The sequence below is a fragment of the Gymnoscopelus braueri genome (genome assembly GCF_963280865.1).
Source record: "Gymnoscopelus braueri genome assembly, chromosome: 10".
NCBI classification, from domain to species: Eukaryota; Metazoa; Chordata; class Actinopteri; order Myctophiformes; family Myctophidae; genus Gymnoscopelus; species Gymnoscopelus braueri.
This window is the reverse complement of record NC_137611.1, coordinates 32,499,861-32,526,470: the sequence shown is the minus strand read 5'-3', so window position 1 is coordinate 32,526,470 and position 26,610 is coordinate 32,499,861. Positions and strand designations below refer to the sequence as shown.

Sequence of the window (26,610 nt, the reverse complement as noted above, 5' to 3'; positions counted from 1 at the left end):
ATGGACAAATAGAACAGGGAACATCATGTTGATGTTGTTGACCCAAAAATCGCAATGATAAATGATGATGCGGACACACTCTTGCATGCTTGTTGTGCAAAAACGATTTGATGCCTACCACCGTTCAGCGGCCACAGCCACCATTACAGCATCGTACAAGATCACAAGTGGTTGATGCGCAAACACAGAACCATCACTATAGACATGGAAGTGAGTATTTAAATGTAAACAAATTAGTTTTAAGCCGCGCTTAAACTCACTACAAGCTTAGAACTAGTCTAGAACTTTAGTTGGTGATCCCCCTGGATAAGCTCATGGCATTTACTCATCGCTTACCGTCACCACACTCATTACAGCAGCGATTCCAAACCTGTGGGCCGGGGCCCACTGGTGGGCTGTGAGGATATTGCAGGTGGTCCCTCAAATAATTGGCAAAGCACTAACATTGTATTGATAATATATAATATATATTATCATATATATATATAATAATGTCATGGAATTGTTTCTTTAAAACGTTTGTAAAAAGTTTTCATTGTGATCCCAATAAAGAGGAACTTAAAGTGTACACGTTTTAGTTCCACTGATCCAAGTTGGAGCACAATCGATCGATTGATCATTAAACTAAACATGTTCTGAAAATGCCTGCAGCCCTAAAGTGGTCAGATGGGTGGGCCGCAAACGCTTTTGAGGTGTTCAAGTGGGCCCCTGATCTGGAAAAGACTGGGACCCACTGCACTAAAGCTCACACAGCAGCACTCATCTCAGCAGTAGCAGTGACTGGAGCAGTGCTGAGATTCAAGCCTGTTGAAGACATTTAGGTGGGGCTGTGTGTGGAGGATGGTGGAATGGACTTGATGTGGTTGGGTTTATTTACTATGACGTGTTCCTGCTTGTGTAGGACACACACACACACACACACACACACACACACACACACACACACACACACACACACACACACACACACACACACACACACACACACACACACACACACACACACACACACACACACACACACACACACACACACAGCCTGTGGCTACTAGGAAAAGCTCTAGATTAACTTACTTGCTGCCATAATAAAGCAAACGGGTAGGAGTGTTCTCTTCCAGTATAACAATTGGTGTAAGACACCACAAAATGGTTTAATGAACTGAAAAGGAGTAAACCATGTGCTCTAGTGACCAGATCGCTACACAATTCAGCCCTTTTTCCAAAGTTTTGAACACTACCTTCTGAGGCAGCTCTTTCCTTTATAAATGTACTGTAAGTAAATAAATACATGGTGAATATGCTTTTCAGCTACAGGCTGCTGCATTATGTGTAGCGCACACACACTTATGCACGCACAGCGCACACACACAGAAGCAACTGCACATAGTTTTGAAAAAGTAGCACTATTTTTAAACGCCAGAGCTGACTAGTACGTGTAATTCACCAGCTTAAGAGGCTGATGAATTGGCTGGTGTCAATGTTCCCCGTTATATTAATGCCTAATGGGTCTGCCTTTAGGAAAATACAGAATATATAAATATTGCGAATACGATATAATTATATTAGGTAATAATAGGTTAATAAACAATTTTTATTCGGCAGAGGAGGCGGAACGCTGGTGGTAGTCAGGTGTTGGTGCCTCTGTGGGCCAACAGTGGGGCATACAGAGACCAGCAGATAAGAACAGCAGTTCTGCGTTTGTCTACTAGGGTTGTGATTGGACACCTGATAAAAAGCTAGTGCTCGTGGTAAGCGCCTTTTGGTCATTTCTCATAGGGTTTAATGTAAAAAGGTGCCTTTACAAGCGTAAAATAAAAAGGCGTTTAGCGTGAACATACCCTTAAGGCCCAGCTTACAGATACAAAAATAATGTATCCACAAAGTGCAATAGTTAAAAAATATGTGAGCAATGCCACTTTCTGAACGTATACTATTCGTACATACAGTACGGACCTGTTCATAACGGGAGTCTAAATGGGCCTTTCATCTAAATAAGACCTCCCAGGGATTCTGTCATACTGTTAGATTACGCAGATTATAACATTTATGTAACTGTGGTATCTGGGCCAGCTTTGAGTAACTGCACACATTTGCCTTTGTGAACTACCGCTGTCCTAGAAATAGTAGCAGAGGGTGTGTGCAACAGTTCTTGAGTACTTTCCAATTGCTCATGTGCAACTACTCATGTTGCCACTAAATAATAGCAGGGCGCATGTGCAACTGTTGATATTGCCCTGAACTAGCACCAGACTGTGTGTAACAGGTTGATGCTGTATTTGTAGCATGCAATATTATATGTGGACATACAGTATCACTATTTATATCATTGTTGACATTACATTGATTTATAATTGGTATGCAGTATGCGCACACATTCCCCCTTCTAACGGAACTCTTGAACCCATAGTAGATAAGGCTATGAATGCAGTACGTGAAATTGATCAGTATCATAGTAAAAGTATCAACTTCAAACATGGTACGTTGATGGCTCAAGTGACTAAACATAAGGAAACCATTGGTTGATTCCCGTGAAGCCCTCTGAATTTATTTTATGGAGATAAGAAATTGACATGAATTCGTTTTTTTTACACACACACACACACACACACACACACACACACACACACACACACACACACACACACACACACACACACACACACACACACACACACACACACACACACACACACACACAGTATATGTATGTAAAGTAAAATGAAATGGTAATATATATATAGTAGAACATAACCCATATTTCATCCTACTTTTTATGTATTTTTAAGCATTTTAATGACCATTTTGCATCTCTATCTCTGCATAGCCCTGGGCGGACCTGTGGGACATTTGACAATGAGATCGTCATGATGAATCACGTTTACAAGGAGCGCTTTCCCAAGGTATAGTACGTGCTCCTCTCATTGTTTAAATCTTTTGTTTTAATGTCTCCTGCTCTACTCACTAGATGAAGATATATTAGTGGCATCACATGTCCTGTCCCATATACTTAATTTTCACTGATCCATGTGTAGCCATCAAACAATATTAAACAAGAAAAATACTGTACACGAAGGTGTCGTATGTAACACATGTTTTTCTCAGGTGAAGGTATATCATTTAGTACATTATTTCTCTGTGGTAAATAAACTTTCCTATCTTTGGTATATCTCAGGCAACAGCCCAGATGGAAGGGCGTCTGCTGGACATCATTGCAGATTACTCCCCAGGCAGTGCCCTGCCACTGGCTGATGGTGTGCTGGGCTTCATCCAGCACCAGCTGGTGGAACTCGCAAGAGACTGCCTGGACAAGTCCCATAAGGGCCTGGTCACCTCGCGTTACTTCATGGAGCTGCAGGAGAAACTGGAAAAGCTGTTACATGAGGTGGGTTGTCATTGTTGCTATTAGCTACCTACTAACCATCAACTGGTTAATCAAATTGATTATACTGTACATCAAATGCATAAAAACAGAATATTATTTCCAAACTGTAGAAGAGATGAGTTTTAGGCTGTCTTTTGTGTGGATTTGTCAGAGAGACCGTAGTTTGAAATGTTCCCACCCCACAGATGGTGCTGATGGCTCTGGTTAAAATTCTGTTTTTATTAGACAGAAGAATGCATAAGCCAAGTGGGGCTGCAATTATTAGCAAGTTTTACTATTAACCATGATTTAAAACGTCACAATGAATTAACTGTATTACAACTGTAACTGCATTATTTGGCTACTGTATTGTTTGTGTTTTGAAAGGCAGCATCTGTTAAAATATGCCAGTAGTAATTTTGTGGGGAAAGTGTAATAAAACCTCAAATTTGCTATTTGCTATTTCTTTATACATCCACAGTGCTGTATGAAACTACAGATACTAAAATCGTACCCTCAAAATGTAGACTATAATCATTACATCCCTAAAGCCAAGTTGGGACCAAACCTTCTAAATGTATCATGAGCCTTTTTGGTTTGAGCTTTTCTTTGATCACTTATTGTTATTCATTTCCCTGCTGAGTTACATTTTCAGCTGAAGAATACGACTCCAATATTTACAAAGCAATATACATTATTTCAGTTCTGCATATAAAACAAGGTGACCTTGATTGTTTGGTGATTCTGTGTTTTCTCTTGTAAATTGTCCCACGTACCCCACCCCGTTTTTTTGCAAAAACAAAAGCTTGTTTTGTTTGGCCCATTAAGACATGAGTGTGTTGCTGATTGTTGCATTTTGACCACTGATTGGTTTCTCCCTGTGCTCTGACTCCATCCAGCTCATTAGCCAGTAATGGGGTTGTCATTTTCTATTACTACTTAGACGTTGACATTGCATAATGATTTATTACGTAACTTTCCATAAGAAGAACAATTCCTATCTCAACTACTGCTACTGTTCTATACTCCAGTCTCTACTTTTTCATGTCAAGGACCCCCAAATTAATATGTATTCGGCCGCGAACACCCATCTCTAAACATTTTGTGCCAGGGACCCCCATACAAGATTTGTGTTGTTAAAATGTTTAGAAAATATTCCATATTTTTAACAATTCCTCAAGATTTAAAAAAAATAGCAGATCTTCAAGATCTTTATTAAGATTTAGATCTGTTATTTAAAATTTAGTGGGGGACCACCTGGAACCCCCTCAAGGACCCCTGGGGGTCACCGGACTCCACTTTGAGAACCACTGCTCTACTCTATACTGGACAATGGATTGCCGTTATGGTCCCTGAAGGACCTTTTTTTTCCTGAGTCGATACTATGGCTTTCTTAAGCATTACAGTAGAGTCTTCTGAAAAGAAAGCCACATTTGAGAATCAAGTTATAATAAGATCACAGAGTTCATTTCTAACGACCCCATTGGTAGCAATTTTCCAGACCCTATATGTGCTACCCTCTTCTCCCAGCCCCCCAAATACATAAATAAACAACATTACTATAATTATTTTCAAGTCATGATGGCAGCAAATATGATTTTCCAGCTGGATGGTAGCTTCATTTAATCAAACAATGCTCCCAGTCCTGTTCTCTAAACAATCCCAGCCCAGCCTGGCCCCCTTAGGCCTTGTAGTGGAACAGTGGATACTGTTATATAAAACTGCTTTTATAAGTCAGACTTGTTTTGATAGTGTGTAAGATGACCATTTCTAAGCCCCAGAATCAGAACCAGTAATCGTTAAAGACCTAGAAATGAGCAAAGCTTGTTATGATTTGAATTTCTTATGAACATTCTTCTCCTTTGTTCCTTTGTTTCACTGTCCTGCTCGGTAATTGGTGTTTTCATTTGAGGTTTGATGTTTATGAAAGACTTATTTGGCTTGAGCAGATTTACTGTGATGGTTTTACACCAACCTTTAATAACCTATACACTCGGGACTCTGCAACCTTAGCAACCAATGTTGTAAAAATTTAGAATTGGTTTATGATTGGTCCTGTAAACCTCGTTCTGAAAACTGATTGGATTAGGAATATTAACCAGTAACACCCAAAGAAATCCCAGTGACCTCTTTCCTTTCAGTAGCAGCATTAGAACGCACGCTGATATGGCTGCTATTTGATAACGGAAAGGTAATGCTAGCTTAAGATAGGGGAACATTGTTGATAAGTTTATTCATAAACCTTTCCTAATATTTATTAGACACAGTCACATGGCCAGGCAAAGTGACCAAATGAGTCATTTCCCAGCAGAAAATGTTGGAATATGACTGGGTGCCTTAAGTGTAATGGGTGCCTAGAAGAATATGCCCCAAAACTTCAGTGAACCTACGGTATTCCCAACCTATGGGCCGGGGCCCATAGGTGGGATGTGAGAATATTGCAAGTGGGCCCCCAAATAATTGTCAAAACATTACGAATAATATAAATAGTAAAAAAAAAATATATATATATATATAGTTTTTCAGAAAACTTATGTCAGGATTTAGAAGGCGTTTTTAGAATCGGCCTCAGGTCTAAATGGGTAAAAAAAAATCTTTGATACCGATAAATAGGAACTTTTTATAAGTATACTGCGTCAGTCCTATTGATCCAAACACAATCGATTGATTGATTATTATAATAAAATGCACTTGAAGACGTATCAACCAGTTGGTGCACATGCCACATGAATCACATATCATTTACTTGACAATGTACTTTTTGGTCCTTCTCTCCTCAGGCGTATGAACGTTCCGAGAGCGAAGAGGTCGCCATCATCATCAAACTGGTTAGGAATATTCTCATCATCATCTCCAGGCCTGCCAGGCTACTGGAGTGTCTGGTAAGACCAGCTACTCGCTGCTAGCACTTTAATGACAAGCCATTAACATGCCATTCTCTTGCAGAGTACCTGTCAGTCATCCCAGGTGACTCATACATGGTGACAATATACTGCACTGTCCCAGGTGTAGGGCTGCAACAGTTAATCAAACTAGTTGATTTAATCAATCCCTATACTGTAGGTGAAATGTTTAATGGACTGCAACACTTTTGATTTCTTCTGTTTACTATAGGAGTTTGACCCAGAGGAGTTCTACCATCGTCTGGAGACAGCAGAGGGCCAGGCCAAGGGGAGCCAGGGAATCAAGACGGACATCCCCCGATACATCATCAGCCAGCTGGGCCTCAACAGGGACCCTCTGGAAGGTACCGCATTGATTCATTCTTTATTGTTGACTCATTAAAAAAAGATTTGTTTGTAAAAGACAATGGCTGTCAGCTGGTTTTGCGCTGGGCCCGAATGATTGGAATGTCCCAATTCAACCCAACATATACATTCCTTTATTAAAGGTTGTTGTTTATTGTCTGCAGACCTGTCAGCATATCCCACGATGACCCACTTTTAGGTCCTAGCCCCACTGGATGAAAGACCACTGGTTTACATTAATAGAGTGTTTCTCAATAACTGTGCTCCACTTTTGCCTCTCCGATAGCTTATGCTTCACCGAGCACTGATCTAGGAAACGACCAAGACAATTAGTTCTGAGAAGCTTAATGGTGGTCTACATCATTTTTCTCACAGATGTCATGTCCTGCATTGCATCTCCCTACCTTGCTTCAGAAAACATATTCTCGTGCTCCTGGAGCCCCTCCTGTTATTATGTCAGGATCTGAATTCCCCCTGTGGTTTCCCCAGCTGTGCTTCATGCCCTGCCTGACAACAATACACGGAGTGCTCCACCCCTCTGCTAAGTGTGCCACAGCCCATTTGATAAGGTTACCAACAGGACACCATATTATACTCCTTTGTGCAAGTGTAGAGTACATCTGGCACTCTACTGCGTTGTTAACTGAAAAGTCCTTGGCAAAGAAAAAAGAAAATCTTGCCATTTTCCAAACACGCAATTTCCTGATTGACTGAAATAAAATTGGGGCCTGGGGAAATCAGTCACACATGACACTTTCTCAATACGAACAGGTTATGTAGGTTGTTGGCCATGGTGGTTGTGCAGTATGTCCAGTGGTGGAAAAAGTACTCAAATTCTTTACTTAAGTAAAAGTACCAATACTGCACTATAAAAATACTTTGTTACAAGGATTAAAAATGCGCTTGAGTAAAAGTACAAAAGTATTGGCATCAAAATGTACTTAAAGTACCAAAAGTAAAAGTACTAAATATTTGAAAATAGCAGATCTACAAGCTCACAACGCGTCGCATCGCGACGCGTTGTGAGCTTGTAGATCGGCTATTTTCAAATAGCCTAGGTATAAAATAGGGCTGAAGTGGTTAATGTATTTTTCATTTTATCATAATTTATATCTGAAAAGTAACTAGTAACTAAAGTTTTCAAATAAATGTAGTGGAGTAAAAGTACAATATTTGCCTCTGAGATGTAGTGGAGTAGAAGTAAAAGTATTGGAAATTGGAAATACTCAAGTAAAGTACAAATACCTAAAAATGTTACTACAGTACTTAAGTAAATGTACTTAGTTACTTTCCACCACTGAGTATGTCACCATTGTCAGAAGTGACGAAGAACTGTTACATGTGTTGTTTAAAAAAAGATATACATTATTATTAATTATTTTAGCCTTTATTGACAGCGACAGTGGAGAGAGACAGGAAATAAGTAGAGAGAGTAGGGGGAAGACATTCAGCAAATGGTCCATCCATCCGGGAATCAAACCAGGGACTGGCTGATCATAGTAGTATGCGCCCTAACCACTCGGATATCGGGGAGCCCCAAGCTATGTGTTGTTGAGATGCTGATGTGACTTTGTCTTCTTTGGAACTGCAGCGTGGAATCCAGAGCAAATTTCCCTATGGTGACATTAAAATATATCTTATCTTATTGTCTTAAGGCCAGTCCACACCAATGCAACTCCTTGCAACTCCTTGCAACATGCAACTACTTGCAACCACTTGCAACCATTATCCCCAATGGCAGTTGCAAGGAGTTGCATTGGTGTGGACTGGCCTTTTATGATGAGCAAGTCATTTAAATGAAGCAGTTAAATTACACAATTGGACTTTACGTGACCATTTTGTTTTAGTTGAAAATAAATCATTGTTGTTGCGTGAAACATTGCGCTTGCACGACACTTAGCTTTAGAACCATACATCCGGCTTAAGAAGTCGTCTTGATACACTTTGAATAAAGTGGAACACAGTAGACTGACCTGGTATCTGTTCTCCTTTGTCAGATATGGCCCATTTGGAACAGACCAGCCCAGGCCACGGCGCAGCCAGCAGGGATCCTGATGACAACGGAGAGGTACTGTAAAACACTGAACCCCAAGGGGGCGTCCGTGAACGTTTTGTAAATTGTGGAGGGGGTCCTTGGGCCCAAAAAGGTTGGAGACCCCTGCTGTAAAGGGTTCTGACAGATTTTCCAGGCACGAAAGGAAGAACTACTAAAGGGGCTGAATAAATAAATAATAGTAATAAATAACTAAACTAAGCTTAATTGAATGCTGTGTGAAGAATTGAAATTCACAGGCCTCATACTAACTTACGTAATGTTTTTTGGTTTATATTTGTCTGTGTGTTGCAGGGTCGGGCTCCACGCAGGAAACCACTGGAGAGTGACTTTGAGACCATCAAGCTCATTAGTAACGGTGCCTATGGGTGAGTTTGCCTTTGATTGACTGACTCAGTCTGTCTGTGGAAACTACAGAGCCCTAATAAAAACAGACAATCGTGAAGAAGGGTTTGCAGTTGATTGGTTAGTTTAACATTGCTGTCTCTTTAACATTGTTCTCTCCTCATTTAAAGTTCTCTCCTGTCTATCAGTACTCCCTTCCACCCCTCTCGCCTCTTTTAACCAAGCCCATTAGGATCTCTGTCCAGCCCACCAACCATTTGTCCCCCCCTCACCAATATGCACATACATGTGTCCTACGTATTCTATCACATTGTGATACCCTACACATGAATTGTACTCTTCAAGTTTGACTCAAAGTACAATACTGGTGTCAATGTCATTGTCTATTCACAGCTTCAGCCGTACATAATCATAGACCACGCTTAGATGTTAATGGATTTCATTTTAAATTATGAATGTATTAACATTTTCTCCAGGCATTAAAATAACTGAAAAAAAACGATCACATTTTTGGCTAAAATGTTCAAATCAATCTACAATTGTAAATGCGTTAAAACAATAACGTAACTTTGCCCCAAAAAATAAAGGTGCCAAGAAGGTGTGTATAGTATACCATGAGTCATAGTCATTGGGCTAAACATGCCAGACCGCCAGCCTGGTCCTTTAATTTGACTCTGACTCTGTCTTTCCCTCCAGGGCTGTGTTTCTGGTTCGCCACAAAGACACGCGGCAGCGCTTTGCCATGAAGAAAATCAACAGGCAGAACCTGATGCTGAGGAACCAGATCCAGCAGGTCTTTGTGGAGAGAGACATCCTGACCTTTGCGGAGAACCCCTTTGTGGTCTCCATGTTCTGCTCCTTTGAAGCCAGGAGGCATCTCTGCATGGTCATGGAGTATGTGGAAGGTAGCGTTGCTCTGGATGTGCGTGGGCCATGGTACAAAAGTGAGACTTAAGGCGAGATTTAAATGTCGGTGGGGGCCAGCTTGATATGGGAGGGTGGCTCATTCCATAATTTGGGGTCTACTACCGAAAAGGCTCGGTCACCTCTGGTCTTTAAACGTGTCTTTTGGACGACAAGTTTCAGTTGGTCAGCAGACCACAATGACCTTGGAGGAGTATAGACATGTAAAAGTTCAGAGAGGTGCTGAGTCACCAAACCATTCATTGATTTAAAAACAAACAATTTCATCTTAAAATCAATTCTGAAGCGAATAGGGAGCCAGTGAAGAGTAGCCAGAATCGGTGTGACATTGGTCATGCTTGCTGGTTCCAGTTAAGAGACGTGCCACAGCATTTAAAAGTGCAATGGAGGCCTGGTTTAAGCCAGCATAAAGAGCATTACAGTAGTCCAAACGTGTGGAGATAAAAGCATGAATCACTCGCTCAAAATCATTAAAAGATAGCACAGATTTAATTTGAGCAAGCATTAGCTTAAATGCATTGTCCAATTTAACGCAAATAATAATGAGAAATCTTGGTGCAAGCCTTCAAAGCAAGAAATCTTGCTTTGATCTGTAAGAGCTGGATGTAGGCCAGAAAGTGGACCCGAAACAGCACAACAACAAACATAGAGATAACATGTTATGTCCTCTGGCCATCTCTAGGTGGTGATTGTGCCAACCTGTTGAAGAACATTGGACCTCTGCCCGTGGACATGGCCCGCATGTACTTTGCAGAAACGGTCCTAGCCTTAGAGTACCTTCACAACTATGGCATCGTACACAGAGACCTCAAACCTGACAAGTGAGTCCTCGACCAGACTTTCCCAGTGTCCGTTTGTCAAGAGATCGGTTTACTTTAAAGGGTGACATTCTCTTGCATTTCACAGAGCACATTTTGCATTCTGCTCTCCAGCTTCAGGCAGAGCCTATTGAGGCTATAGGACGTACTGCTAAGCTCCAAAATTCCAAAATTTGTCTCAGATACATTAACGTGTCTCAACGTGTTTGTTGGTTGTTTTTCTTAATTGTTGTGTTTTAGTTTTTCTGAATTGTTGTTTTTTTCTTCTTTTTAGTTTGTTAATCACTTCCCTGGGGCACATAAAGTTGACTGACTTCGGCCTGTCAAAGATTGGTCTGATGAATATGACCACCAACTTGTATGAAGGACATATTGAGAAAGATACCAGGGAGTTCATTGACAAACAGGTGAGCTGCTCCACTCCTCTCCTCTCCTCTCCTCTCCTCTCCTCTCCTCTCCTCTCCTCTCCTCTCCTCTCCTCTCCTCTCCTCTCCTCTCCTCTCCTCTCCTCTCCTCTTCTTGTCTCTATTCTTTTCTTCTCTTCCCCTTTTCTTTTCATTGTTGTCTTTACTCAATGTTCCTTTCTGTCCCAGTCTCAGTTTATCTGACTGTCTGACAGCATCACTTCCACTTGTGCTACACTTAGATCATGAGTTCCGTTAGGGGGCCATAGCTGAATGGGTAGAGAGGCCGTCTGGGAAACAGAAGTTCCCTGTTTCGTCTTCAGGTCCCGGTCTATGTGTCCCTGAGCAATACACCCAACCCCTAACTACTCCCCGGGCGCTGTATTAATGGTGCCCACTGCTCCTAATAGTTAGGATGCAAAAATGTAGAGGACACATTTTAAGTCTGTGCAAATGTTCTGTGACAGAAAATACCTCTAAGGGGTGGGGACCATATTAATATTATTATTATCTTTCATGTCCTCCTCCCTGTAGGTGTGTGGAACTCCAGAGTACATCGCCCCAGAGGTCATTCTGAGACAAGGCTATGGGAAGCCAGTGGACTGGTGGGCTATGGGCATCATCCTCTATGAGTTCCTGGTGGGCTGTGTTCCTTTCTTCGGAGACACACCAGAGCAACTGTTCGGTCAGGTGGTCAATGGTGAGAGATCCATTAGTTTGTTACTTTAGTATGTCTTGCCGTGCCTAGATGAAAGGTTATTTCAAATGTTTTGGTCTTGGGATATTTGTATTTTATACAGGTTTTAATTTCTTGTAAAGGAGCACTAAGTGATCTTTTAGGCCACCTTTTTTATGTTAACAAAATGAAAAGGAATAATATTCTTTAATATGTATTAAATGTATACTCACATGAGATGAATATTCAAATAGTTTCATAGGCTTAGAATGAACTATTTTAGTCTGCACCGTGCGGGTTGCCTTCACATGTAGGCTGCCAAGTTCCCTGCCACGTGCTGACTGGGGCGACGACGTCGTAGAAGAACGTTTTAGCACACAGGGAAGATCACTTAGTGCTCCTTTTTAATTCTGAACCTCTGTATTTGTCCAAAGGCAATATGACATAGAACAGAGACGTTGTCATCCTTTTGGTTTCACTGTGTGGAAAAACAGACGAGATGCACTAAATTCACAGAACACCACAAGACACGAGGACATCACATAATGGAGCCTCCGGTACACACTCATAAATCCAACCTGATTGATGACCGAGTCGACACACAAACTTTGTGTTTCTTTTCCGTAGATGAGATCATCTGGCCAGAGGGGGAGGATGCCCTGCCAGCTGACACCCAGGACCTGATCACCAGACTGCTGAGGCAGAGCCCAATGGAGAGACTGGGAACAGGTTGGTGACCACCTCCTCACTAACACTCTAGTAGACTGTTGTACTACTGGCTGAATGGAGGAAATCATGGATAGATGCTTATAGATACATACAATAGACCCGTGGTTTTCAAAGGGAGCCATTTGGAAAGGAGAGGAATTTGTTTGTAAAATTCAATTAAATTCATAAGATTGTTGGCATCCCTAATTTGGGATTTCTTTTTAAAATTTGGGATTCATTTTTTATTAAAAGAAATAGCAAAAATAGATAATCTTCAAGTTCACAACGTGTCAGTTGATTTGTTGTGAGATTGTAGATCGGCTATTTTTTTGGGTCATTTTGCCAAAGGGGACACTGCAGCCAGAGGTTATTGCTGTTTGGGGATCCTTGGCTAATATTAGAAAAGTCTGAAAATCACTGCAGTAGACTGCAGTAGCCTTGTTGGGAAGTATCCAGCATGTACAGGTAGGGGCTGGAGAGTCACGGTCCACAAATGGGCAAAAGGATTAGTCTTAGCCACCATATGCATGTGGCAGGGAACCACATTCATGCCGGTCTGTTGTCTCCTCCAGGGGGAATCAGTGAGGTGAAGACGCACATGTTCTTCCTGGACCTGGACTGGACCGGGCTGCTGCGGCAGAAGGCAGAGTTCATACCGCAGCTGGAGACGGAAGACGACACCAGTTACTTTGACAGTAGGTGGCACACCAGCTTACATGACCAAATAACGGTTCTGTGCCAGTGCCGTACACACACACACACACACACACACACACACGCACACGCACACACTCTCAGGTGGCTCCCCGCTGAAAGCAACAGATGACACAATCTGCTTTGACAGTGTGCCTCAGCTCCACTAGGATACAAAATGCACATCTGTGTGTGCATGCACATACACACAGAATGTTTTTAAAATCATATTGTGTAACTTTATTTTTGACATAATCTTTTACTGTTATATTTTTCACGTATTTAATTATTTATTTAATAAGATATTTTTGGGGTCTTTTTCTACCTTTCTTTGATAGGAAAGTAGACTGACAGGGAACGGGGAGAGAGATGGTTACGCCAACCGTGCGGGCCGCGTGTTTCATTTTTGACAACTTCTCTAAACACTTATTATACAAAACTGGAAGTGCATTTAACGACTTTAACTTTAAAATATCCTCAGACCCTGCAGCATTACTTTTTTTGAGCGGTACTTCCATATAGACAAACACTATACTGACAACCGAGCTATGAGAGGCGTCACCAAAAAGACTACCGAAATGAATGTTATACAGTATGACTTTAAGTAATGCAATGGATTCCATGCAAGTTCATAGTTGGCAGTAATCTTTGTGCTGAATTGTAAATCAGTCCACACTTCTAGGAAAAGGAACTCTGCCATGGTCTTGAGCATAATGATAATAAATCTTATTCACTGTTCCAGTGTCTAAAAAGCCTTCTTCCAGAGGCAGACCATAAAATGCCTTCTGTTTAACCCATTAAAACCTGAGGCGATTCTTTAAAAAAATCTAAATCTCAACAGTTTTTTGAAAAAAATCTGGAAAATATTTTTTCAAGATTTTTCAAAAATAGCAGATCTACAAGCTCGTAGCGGCGCTATGAGCTTGTAGATCTGCTATTTTTGAATAGCCCAAATAAATCTTAAAATGAGACGCAGATGCGTACCTGTCTTAATGGGTTAAACTGTAGATGGTTTGATTAGCTGCAAAGTTGCAAACCAATCTCAGCTTTATAATTGTGCTAGATTTCTCAGAATGCTAGAGCATTTCACTGCTTTCTGTTTTCATCTGTCCTTTGATGTGATAATATAAAACGCACCCAGCCGTGTTTTATATGTATTTTAGTTGTTAATGCATCCAGCAAGGTTAAAGGTTTCTTCATTGTTAGGTCCTGTGTACAGGTACATAAAAGTACAATTATTTTGTTCTCCATTACATTGTTAGCAAAGTGCTGTCTACTACAGCTACCTATTCAGTCTCTGGCTTTCTGGTTTTCTGTCGTTTTTTTTCTCACTCTTATTATGTCCAGTTTCTGGAAGGAACTGTTCGAGACAGTACATCAATTTTATTAGACCAACAACCTTTTCTGGGCAGAACTGTGTTTTCCTTCTCTTTCCTACCAGACCAGGAGATGATTCTAAATGTGGATAGGGAGAATAAAGTACCAGTGTTTTCCAGGGCCTGTTAACATGTGCCATGTGTTGTTGCAGCCCGTTCGGAGCGCTACAGCCACCTGGACTCGGACTCGGACGACGACGACGAGACTAATGACGACGAGTCGTCCCTTGAGCTGCGGCAGTTTTCCTCCGTCGCCCATCGCTTCAGCAAGGTACAGTAACCCCCGCGTCCGGCTCCACCAACTTTCTTTCAGTGGTGGAAAAAGTTCTCAAATGTTTTACTTAAGTAAAAGTATCAATACTGCGATGTAGAAATACTCTGTTACAAGTAAAAGTCCGGAATTAAAAATTGACTTGAGTAAAAGTACAAAAGTATTGGCATCAAAATGTACTTCCAAGTACCAAAAGTAAAAGTAGTCATTATGCAGAATGTCCCATTTCACAAGTAAAAAAAAAACTAAAATAGCAGATCTACAAGCTCACAATGCATTGTGAGCTTGTAGATCGGCTATTTTCAAATGGCCGAAATGTATATAGGGCTGAAGTGGTTAATGTTTGTTTGGTAATAATAATCAAAATCTACAAAGTAACTAGTAACTCACGTTTTCAAATAATTGTAGTGAAGTAAAAGTAAAATATTTGCCTCTGAGATATAGTGGAGTAGAAGTAAAAGTACTGAAAACTGGAAATACTCCAATAAAGTAAAAATACCTCAACATTTGACTTAAGTACTGTACTTGAGTAAACGTACTTAGTTACTTTACAGCACTGCTTTCTTTATCACATAAAAAGCCACTCATACACACATAATTGTCCATCTAGGTGTACAGTAGCACAGAGTATCTTTCCACCTCCACGCCATCCAATCAGAGCCTGTCTTCATCGGAGCGCAGCCACAGTGAGGAGAAGGAGGAGCGCTGGGAGGGAAGGGGGATCCTCTCCCCCTGCGATGGACACAAACAACCGGGGGCCGGCGACCGGAGGCCTGATGGACACAGAGGGAGGTGAGGAAGAGGAGGGAGGAGTCAGAGGTTGATCTGATGTGCCTATTCTTAACTACTTAAATCCTCTATACGTACTAGTCAAATGGACCCGAGTTGCACCTGTACTAGGTACAGTCTCTTTACACTCTACACCAAATGTCTTCGCCACGCGACCCATTGTTAGCTTGTAGATCGGCTATTTGTGGCTAATGTTCCCCCTAGAATATGGATGTTGGGGTTCAAGTGGTTCAAATAAATAATAATTTCACTTAAAAATACAATTATTTCTTTCCTAATCATGTTGACTGTATACATTCATTTTGGATGGTCGTTATTTTCGTTTTGGTTCGTCTGGACCCTAGCACAAGCCATTAGACATTAACACCAAACTATACATTTATAAACGTGACATCAAACATACCCCAAATCCCTGAGAAGACGAGGGTCAGTCTTTAATTAGACCCTTTGACAAAGTTTATAATGTAGATATTCATCAACGCTTGCACCAAAAGTAAGATAGCGTAATATGGCGCCGTCTTAAAATCACAGATATGTACAGTTGCTGAACAAGCATGCTGGATTTGAAAATAACTTCTCTACTGAATTTAAATATTGATTGTCACACTCGCACACACACATGACTAGGATCTCTTTACTGAGACTATGCTTTATGTCAAATTGACTGTCAACTTGTGTAGCTGTAATATCAATCACATTACAGAGCTTACAGAGAAATTTGAATGACAGAAATCTGAGAGAAAGAGAGTGGTAGACAATGTGCATGAGAGAGAGAGGGGAGGAAGATGGTAGGGATGATGTACAACGGATATTCAAATGCCACGCTACTCTTTCATGGCTATAGGTAGAAATATCACTGCATCACTATAATTAGGGCATGCCTCCTGGCGAAGATTTGCGCTCCACTGGGTGTACCTTTCTAGTTATTATTCCATTATTTTTCTTTTATAGCAGGGGATAAAGAATAATCAGCATATGGATTTTTCTGTCAAAGGTTTCCTCAGTGTAGGACCTTGATTTTCATTGAAATATAGAAATAATAATTTGTGGGACGCCGATAGCTGAGTGGTTATACTACATAGTCTCTGATGCCTGACAGCGAGTCCCGGGTTTGATTCCTGCTGCATGTCAGTTCCTGTCTCTCTTCATATGGTAGGACAGGTGAGATTGATGGTTTCCGAAACATCCCACCCCAAAAGAAAGTTTTGTTTCTGACTTTCTGTACCAAATAAAGGCTATACCCAATTATGATGTCCCAGCTTCAACTTTGTCTCTTCGTGACGTGTATCGCATGTCATCCTTTAATTCTTTCTTCACCCTCTTCTTCCGGTTTGTCTTTACAGTTCAGGGTGATAGTCAAAGTGCCTATAAAATAAACTACCAGAAAATTATAAGAAGAAATGGCAAAACATAAATATCAAGAAGGCAAGGAAAAATATTAGACAGGGGGGATTATGTTGTTGATCATCTGGTTTCTAAGAGACTGTCATCGCTCCAAGCTCAGCCTGCTGTGATGGGAAAACAACACAGCAGAGCCGGTAACACAGGAAAAACACACACGCCTGTGCCAGTTAAACTTTCGTCATTTGGGTAAATGTGTGTTATTAACACTGTTGAAAGGGAAATATGTTGTAGCGCCAACCCATACATAACTACGATCCCAATGAATTGTAAATGAAGTTTGCTATGCTTACACGCATTATAAATCACTGGATATGAGCATCGGCTAAATGCCAAAATCAAAATGATAAAAACTGACATTTTACCAGGGGTTCTACTTTTGTTCAGGGCATTTCTCCAAATAGTATCCTCTCAATTCTGTCTGTTTTCCTTCCAGCTTGCGACCCCGTGCCTCATCCAGCTCTTCCCAGTCAGAGCGCAGTGCCAGCCCTCTGGTGATGAACAGCACCCAGAGCCTGGACACCATGCCTCGTTTCGCCATCTCCGCAGAGGAGGAGGGTAAGGCTGACCGACATACATATGGACACACTAAAATGACTGCATCCTACTGTACTGCAAAGCCATAGATGGACACACTAAAATGACTGCATCCTACTGTACTGCAAAGCCATAGAGAGTACCAGAATGCTGTGCTTTGCCAACAGTGTAGCTGGTATTTAAAGGTAGGGTAAGTGATTTGCGTTGGTTAAAATAATTGTTAAATAGCTCTATATTCTGATAGTACTCATTGCTATAGCGTGTTTGTTCAGTAAAAGGAGTCTCCTTGTCTCTCCACCTCTTTATTAAACAGAAAATGCATTTTCGTTTCAGTTTCAGTTTCATTTCCAATTTTATCCAACCAGGACAGAGAACTCAATCAGGATACAGATTAAACAAGTGAAATTGGAAGTGATGACACTAAGAAATGAGCATGCAAAATTTGAACTGGAACACTATACAAATTAAGCTTAAAAATGGGTACTTTCTCCTGATTGGCTGAGATTTTGACACCTACCGAAAAATTTATTTTCTGTTTATTGAAGAGCTGGAGAGACAGGGAGACTCCTGTTACTGAAAAAACACTCTATACAGCAATGATTACTATCAGAATATAGTATTTTAACCTTTTAACAAAATACTTTTTGTTTTAACCAAAAAATATCACTTACCCTACCTTTAAGTTGATACTTTTTATTTATTTTAAAGGCATGATCTTTGTCTTGATTGTGACCATTAAACAGAAAAAAAGTTATTCCCTGCTTTAAATCTTTGCGAGGATTTATTATTACATTTTAGTTCAGAAGTCGAACCCAGTCACAAAAACACGCTCTCTGCTGCTGCTGCTTCCTCCAGATGGAATGGTCACCAATTTACGCCGCATTCGTTTGAGGAGCAACAGCACAGGCACCAGGCCGTCCTACAGGAGAGGAGCATCCCGACGCATCGCCCACCAGCTGGAGACGCCGGAAAACCCCAGACCCCCTGCTGCCTGCAAGCTCCCCAAGTCAGCCTCTGTCTCTGGTCTGTCCCTCATCATCACACCAGGTACAGAGGATACTGTTACTGCTTCTAGTTGTACTACTGCAGTTATGAATACGCTATTACTATGACTACTACTACTAGCACTACTGCACAGCTACTACTACCATTATTACTAATAACATATACTGCTGCTGCTGCTGCTGCTGCTGCTACTACTACTACTAGTAGAAAAAGCGAGGCTGCTACTACTACTACTACTACTACTACTACTACTACTACTACTACTACTACTACTACTACTACTACTACTACTACTACTACTAATGAAAGGGGTATGAAGTCATCAGAAGCCAGCATAGCCCTTTAATATAGCTGAATGGTATTTTTTTATACCTTTTGAATAAACTATAATTCATGTGTTTACAGTGCCCTCTGCAGCCTGATGTAGCCTTATTCACTATCAAGTTCACACTGACTGTACAGTGCCTACCTAGAGTACTGTTATAGCATAGATATGGCAGGGATTTAATACAGAATACATATTTATCATTCTTTCAGGTTTAAGGTTCCACTTCCTCGTTGCTTAGGCTGATGACATTAGTTCAAATTTGAATAACATTGTGGACTTACTTGACCTTGTTTGTATGACAGCACCCTTGAATGCCATGTTATCTACCCCCGCCCACTAACACTTACACATGCACACAATGGGCCTCATTCACTAAGCTTATCTCCATTTACGCCCCTTTCCACGTTAAGAGTCTGATTCATCAAAAAACAAATGTCTGTGGATTGTGACGGACGTACACTCTTTCTCACGTCTGCTCGGAGGCAGACTTACATGGCACCAAAGCTTGCGTATATGTCATTAGAATACCATGCAAAAACAATTACAATAGTGCCAAACCTCAAATAAAATATTCATGCGCCCAACATTGTCAAGATGTATTTTAAACAATCTATTGCTTGGATGTAGGCTATATGATACATATTCGAACCGATATTTATTTATTTATCAGTTGTATTTAGAGCTGAATTATTAGGTCCCTCAGCATGTTTGCCAGTGTCGGCCACAGTTTCACATAATGATGAAAATATACTATCATGCCTTAACACATTAACCGCCAAGAACGTAGTCCTACGGTCCGTTAAATCCAACTGTTAAGCGCCGAGACCGTAGCCCTACGGTCCACGGTCTTTTCGCGCTAAAAATTTCCGGGTGCACTTTCGGATTTTTTTTGATCCACTTCCGTTTCCGGTTTGATGACCGGAAACGGAATTATTTGGGATCCGGTTTTGACGATCACGTCCGCCCTCGTTCTACAGACGAAACTGAAACTCAATTCTCTTCCTGTAGTTTTTTCTCCTCGCATTTCACTGTTTAACGTAATCCGCTCTAACTACAACATGGATACCCCGTTTGACACGTGGTTTTCACTGGGAGATACAGTGGGATGTCGCGGATGTAAACAGACCGTGTACGGCTCAATCTTAAGGATTTTAACAAGATCTATGGCGACATGAAAAAAACAAAAAAACAACAAAAACACCTTGGCACTGGTGAGTACATTATGAGATTAACCTCTGGCGGTCGATGTGTTAATGTCGCAGGAGGCAACAGACGCGCCTCCAATGTCGCAGTATTATTTTATAATATATTGATCACATGAACGCCACACACAATAGCCTAATAAGTCTTATCATCTGATGAGGATACAGTATGGATGATATCTAGCTTGGTCCAGAACAGATCCATTTCCCATTCCGACGTAGGACAGTGATATATTAATCCAAAAGAGGAATTTCCCCTCAGTAATCAATAAAGCTCTGGTCCATAATCTATCGGATAGCAGCGTTCCACTATGCCCTGGATTCCAGCATCATCTTTTTACCTCAGTAAAGGTGAGCAATGTTCAGTAGAAAAAGCTTATATCATATCCTTTCCACGTTTTATTAGTCTATTTTTTTATTTATATTTTTATTTACATTTTTTGGGGCTTTTTACAGTAGAGGCCTATTAGCCTATTATTTGGTCGTGGCGTTAAACTTTGTAAACTTCTTATTCTCATTACACATGAGAGCATTACTTTATTAACGTTCAGCTGATCCATCGTGCAATCGGGGGATTCGCTCCCGACAGAACAGATGTGCAAGCTGTCAAGGCGGTGCAACACCGACGAGATCTGTTCTTTTTGACAGGAGACAAAGGTGAACTTCAGCATGGTGAAGTTGGTTTCACGTTGGGTGAAGTCAGTTTGAAGTTGGATATTCCCTGTTGCCTTTTATGGTATTAAATGGGGTGTGGAACAATGCAAATGATCTACTCGTAAACGCGCTTCTCTAATACGAGCAGCTGAGATTCATCATGCCATACACCTGCGGTACACACAAATCAAGGCTGTACACTCCCTTTCTTGAATTGCACGTCAGATTGTGCTTGGAGAGTATACACACCACTTTACACACTTTATTTACACACAATTTACGAACATCTTAGTGAATGAGGCCCAATAACTATCCTTCCCTCCAATTCAGACGACTCAGCAGGTCCGCCCACGAGTCCCAAGTCGTCGATGTCCCTGTCCTCCAACCCCTCGTCCCGAGACTCGTCCCCCAGCCGGGACCTGTCCCTCAGCATCAGCTGTCTTCGGCCGCCTGTGGTCATCCACAGCTCTGGGAAGAGGTTTGGCTTTGCACTACGGGCCATCCGAGTCTACATGGGAGACAGTGATGTGTACACCGTGCACCACATGGTGTGGGTAGGTGTTCTGAAATTAAAATGTAGCATAGAATATAATATAATAATATTTATTTAAATTGGTTTTACATTGGTTAAAATATCGGGTAAAAATGTACTGCTATGTTACTAGCAACAGTATGTACAGTGTATAATGGCATAGGCTTTATATATTGTTCACATGACATGTCAAATGTTATATTTCCAGTATCTCTAAAATGGTTGATAATAATTGACCCTTTGTGAAGTCCCGCCCGTGGTCCAGCCCCTTTTCGCACCCATTGGTTGCTGTTGCTTGGTTGGATAAAAATACTCTCTCTCCATCCATTACCATTGATAAAACGTGTTTTAACACATTGAGTGCCAGGGTTTTTTAAAAACAGGGTACAGTCTGCCTGGATTTTTAACCATTTTCGAACCTTTTTCAAGTAGTCACAAAATATTTTCAGTGATCACCGTCCTCACGGTGATCCCCTCATTACACACATAGAGGTCTCGTACAATCGGGGGGGAAAAATTATAAACATTCGGTAATCCGTTCCATAGTTGCAGCCAGTTGAAAATAGTCAAAAATAGTAAAACATTCACAGTAAAAAAAAATAGTACACAGGAGCCGAGATACAGGCTTTTGAAGTCATAAGTTAACCAGGAAGTGTTCTAAATCTTCGGAAAAAAAGTCTAAATCTTAGAAAAATTATATCTCCTGGTCCTTTTTTTTTTTTTTTCAAAAACGGTTATAAGCGTTTTTGGCACACCTCGTTTGGATTATGAAAAACGGTCCGGACCGTTTTTGGCACTCAATGTGTTAATTAGCCTCTTATTGATATTTAATGTATTCTATTCTTGTGTCTTTCTCTACAGTGCGTTGAGGAGGGCAGTCCAGCTCATGAGGCCGGCCTGAGGGCAGGTGACCTCATCACCCATGTGAACGGGGAGTCTGTTCAGGGACTGGTGCACACGGAGGTGGTGGAGCTGCTTCTAAAGGTACACACATCTACAACAAATGTTCCCCTACTCATCCTAAAATACATTTATTACGTATTTCATAATATACTGCTCCTGACAGCATATGACAAGAAAGAAACAGAATCTCTTGTAAATGTTTTCAATAGAGTGGCAGCAAGGTGACCCTGCAGACCACTGCTTTGGAGAACACCTCTATCAAGGTGGGCCCTGCCAGGAAGACCAGTTACAAGTCTAAGATGGCCCGACGCAGCAAGAAGAGCAAGAGGAAGGATGGAGCAGAGAGGTAAAAGCTCACATATTAATAGCCAACCGAATCCTGATGGACTGTCCATTACAGAGACTCGTAAGCTGCATGCATGCAATAGAGAATAAAGTTACGTGAACCAGCAGCAAATAACATAAATACCCCCAACAATCATGCTCACAAATATCAATAGCGTCTGTCCATTAGTACAGAGAAGCATACTGTATGTATGTATGCTGTAAAGCAGTGGGAACCAACCTTTTCAAGCCCATGAGCACTTTTTATTCCAATGTGTATGCCGAGATCTATCACTACCAAAAGAACACCATGAGTAAGACATAATATTTACTTTAGCAATTTCTGACAGGCTCAATCTATCTGCATACACCCACACAAAGGCTAGTGGTATAAATACGAATAAACAAAATGTCAAGACTTGGCTCACAGTTTCAGGAAGGCTGCAGCTAGCCAGAACTATTCATTGAAATTAACGGGTGCCGGGGGGTGTGTCCGTTGCCTCCTCTCCCAATACACAAACCTGTTTGTGATCGACTGTGACGGCTTTGTTGGTGTAAGAGATTCGCTGGGAAAAGCTCTTGTGTGCTTGCTGGTGGAGAGAGAGAAAGTGTGTGTGTGTGTGTGTGTGTGTGCGCGTGCAGTAGTGCTGCACGATTCTTGCTCAAATGTGAATCACGATTTTCCTCCATAAGAATTGAGATCACGATTCTCACACGATTCTCACACATTTTCTTTTTTTTAATTGAAAAAGAGATTGCATAGGTGTCTGAATCGAGATCACGATCTTTTTTCGATTAATTGTGCAGCACTAGCGTGCAGTGACGTGAGGATGTCACAGGTTCTGTGCATATTGGTTCGAGAGAAAATGGAACACAGTAAGAGGGAGCGTGTGTGTGAGAAAGCGAGGCAGCGTGCAACCGGAGAGAGATTCAGAGTCAGACAACTCTTGGATTGAATAATAAATGATTTGCCAACTCGATTTTACAGGGAATGGAATGAAATAGACCACCATAAGGGAATCATAGAAACAGAGCCCACAGGTGGATGCTGGGGTGGTGGTGGGTGCACAAAAAAACCTCATAGAGCAGAGCACAAAGTAGCAGAGCAGCAAGATGGCAGAGCAGCAGCAAGAAGAATGAGCTGTGTGCAGGGAGGTTTAACCCATTAATTTTTTCTAAAAATAGCAGATCTACAGTACAAGCTCATAGAGCTTGTATATCTGCCGTTTATCTGCTTTTTATAGCGAAAGACATCTAAAATTGACAGATTTGTTCCCGGATTGAATGGGTTAAATAGCCCCCCCCAATCAGATGGAGAGAGCCTGTGACTGATCAGCTGATCAGGAATTGGCGCTCCTTTGAGTTGTCTGCCTGAACTAGCTCCGCAGGCTTCACGTACATTATTTTTTTACTTGCATGCAGTATCTAACCACGATGTGAGTTATACAAGCAGTTTATTTATATATTGTGTGCGTAGGGACAGAGAGCAAGAGAGAGCTGTGACCAGAGCAGAGAGTTAGCTGGTCTATGAGCCTGCGCATGGGTGTTATTGTTTCTGTTCATACCAAATACATATTTGAAGGTGCTTTAGACACCTTATGCGAGCATGAAGTACTGAACCCATTACATTAGTCTAACGGGGGAACAGTGGTTCAGGGAGTTGCCTGAACCACTGCTTGGGAATCGGAAGGTTCCAGGTTCGCTCCCCTTGGGTTAGTGTCGAAGTGTTCTTGAGCAAGACACTGAACTGCTTCTGGTTTGTGTTTTGCATGGTTTCCTCCGCCGTCAGTGAGTGAATGTAAAATACTTTGTATAAAGACACTATATAAATGCACCATTTAACAGTCAAATGTTGGCTGGTTACCAACGAAATAAAACAATCAAAATGTATTCCGAAAGAAAAAGTTCAGAAAAGTGTCTCTGCTCCCTACACAGCAAAGTTTGGCTGCATTTCAGACATTGCATGGTTGCATGGATTTATCCCAACTTTACTGTATCCCAGTGGTAGCTATTAGAAGTGAGATAACATTGTGACTGATTAAATGCAAGTAAAGTATGTCGCTCAATTGCATTTCCTCTTCTTTCCTCAGCAGGCGACGAAGCATGTTGAAGAAGCTGACCAAGCACACGCCTCCTCCCCCCATGCAGAGCAGCCGCAGCTTCTCCTCAGGATTCCACCAGTCCTCCAGTGACAGTCTCTCCGGCTCCCCGACACAGAGCCTCTCTCCTGGGCCTTCCACACCCTGCCGTTCCCCTGCCCCGGATCACTCTGGAGGTGAGTGGAGATGACTTGCTAGGTGTTTTGTCCATGGGGAACAAAGAGCCGTAGTATGATTTACATCCCAAAAAAACTGGGAAAGTATGACAACATCTTGTATCAGGAGACTTTATGCTTTGGGAGTATTGTTTTTTTTTTCACCCATAGACCAGTGATTCTCAACCTTTTTTAATTTCAAGTGCCCCCTGATTGATATGCATTAGGACACAGACCCCCATTTGATGACTTTTTTATCTCTGGGAATGCTGTAAAATCCTGTTTGCTGGGGACCTCCTGGAAACCCCCTCAAGGACCCCATGTTGAGAACCAGTGTCTTAGCGCACCGAACCTACCAAAAAAGCACCGCACAAACGCTTTATTGATGGCAGATCTCACGAAGGTCCTACAGTATGTTTACTGGTGCTAGATCCCGCGAGAGTGTGTTATTGAGACAGAGAAAGGTTGTTAACAAAGTAGATTTTCTTCTGATTTCTTCTGATGTGTCAGAATGTTGAGAAGATGTGTGGCTTGTGAAGAATGGGTCCAATATTTAGTTCAGTGTCCATGGGGCTAAAGAAACATTTAGAAACTGTGTTAACGTTCACTCTCCCATTGGAATGAATAGACTCCAACCTACGTCACGCAGATACGGGAAGTAAACCGTAGATCTATTTGTCATGGGCACAGGTTTGCACGCGACTGTTCTTGCCAAACCCGGCCGAACCGAGATGTCTGCTCACCCTATATACAATGTATTTCTATGAGAATACGTGTGGACAAGCTTTTTTTCCCACACAGAGCGGAAAATAAATCTTCACGTGTGCGATCGGAGCTCCCGTGCGCGGCCAGTGAGAACGGCTGCATTCATTAACATGGAGCGGAAGAAAAGCAGCATCCGTGTGCTTATGCTTGTAGCAGCTACAGTCCTGCAGCTGCTGACATTGCTCTCTATAGATGCAGCCATGCTGCTCTCTGCTGGATAAAGAAGGAAATAGGATGTTATTACGCTTGTTTTTGTTTGTAATACATAGTACCACTACCTGTACCATAACACTGCAGGCAGCAGCAACCTAAATAGGGATGTCTTACCATGTCAATTATTTGCTCTTTAGTGTGGTATTATTAATTACATTTTTCATTTTGCCTTTATTTTTGCCAGAATAGTCTCTTAAGATCAAGATCTTTATTGAGAAAGTCCTGGTATGAACCATCAACAGGTTGCATGTTTTATTTGGAGTTTTATTGTCAACATTATAGATTTAAAAGGAACTTAGGTAAAAAAAATGTATATATTATTATACCTTTGCTCTGTCTCATTCCTAGAAAGGATACTGTATATGGGACTAGGACAGTTTCATTACAGTAGGAATCAAAAGTTTTAGGAAACATCAGCTTCCTTGGCTATGTAGGATATCCCATAAGGCTGTGTGGTTTGGCCAGCGACCCATACATCCAGTTATTTTAAAGGTTTATTTTGTTTATTTCAAAACTTCCTTAGCCTCAGTTTCAACCCCTTCCAAATAAAATACTCTGAAACATCGTCCATGAATAATTTTTTTTATAAAGATTTGTCGACCAACGTTGTTAGTTGGTCAGTTCCGTTAAACGCTTGATTAACATGGAAACCGAAGGCACAGCTTACGTAAAATAACATTAGTCACATGATGCTATACCGCTCTTAGTTTGGCTCAATTCATGTAACCTTTTGGACAAAACAGGTACCCGATGAGGAATGTTCCCAACTAGGTTCTAGGTGAAGCAAATGAGACACAGCCCTTATGTTCTAATTACTTTATAAAGT

At 41.3% G+C, this 26,610-nt stretch overlaps 1 protein-coding gene across 3 annotated transcripts in view; it reads left to right on the top strand.

Moving 5' to 3' along the window:
- The window catches only part of mast3a (microtubule associated serine/threonine kinase 3a), a 51,133-nt gene that overhangs the window by 21,076 nt on the left and 3,447 nt on the right, over window positions 1–26,610 (top strand). For 2 of the 3 annotated variants that reach the window (XM_080439050.1, XM_080439048.1), the window contains 20 exons: window positions 2,825–2,900; window positions 3,173–3,382; window positions 6,142–6,243; window positions 6,476–6,608; window positions 8,607–8,677; window positions 8,957–9,030; window positions 9,704–9,912; window positions 10,614–10,752; window positions 11,024–11,156; window positions 11,688–11,853; window positions 12,457–12,558; window positions 13,110–13,232; window positions 14,759–14,877; window positions 15,488–15,669; window positions 17,504–17,625; window positions 18,460–18,651; window positions 21,124–21,347; window positions 22,187–22,309; window positions 22,438–22,574; window positions 24,643–24,827. In XM_080439050.1, the coding sequence (XP_080295176.1) occupies window positions 2,825–2,900; window positions 3,173–3,382; window positions 6,142–6,243; window positions 6,476–6,608; window positions 8,607–8,677; window positions 8,957–9,030; window positions 9,704–9,912; window positions 10,614–10,752; window positions 11,024–11,156; window positions 11,688–11,853; window positions 12,457–12,558; window positions 13,110–13,232; window positions 14,759–14,877; window positions 15,488–15,669; window positions 17,504–17,625; window positions 18,460–18,651; window positions 21,124–21,347; window positions 22,187–22,309; window positions 22,438–22,574; window positions 24,643–24,827 (2,822 nt within the window). The remainder of the gene's footprint in view (window positions 1–2,824; window positions 2,901–3,172; window positions 3,383–6,141; window positions 6,244–6,475; window positions 6,609–8,606; window positions 8,678–8,956; window positions 9,031–9,703; window positions 9,913–10,613; window positions 10,753–11,023; window positions 11,157–11,687; window positions 11,854–12,456; window positions 12,559–13,109; window positions 13,233–14,758; window positions 14,878–15,487; window positions 15,670–17,503; window positions 17,626–18,459; window positions 18,652–21,123; window positions 21,348–22,186; window positions 22,310–22,437; window positions 22,575–24,642; window positions 24,828–26,610) is intronic. The other variant, XM_080439049.1, reaches the window with a different exon arrangement.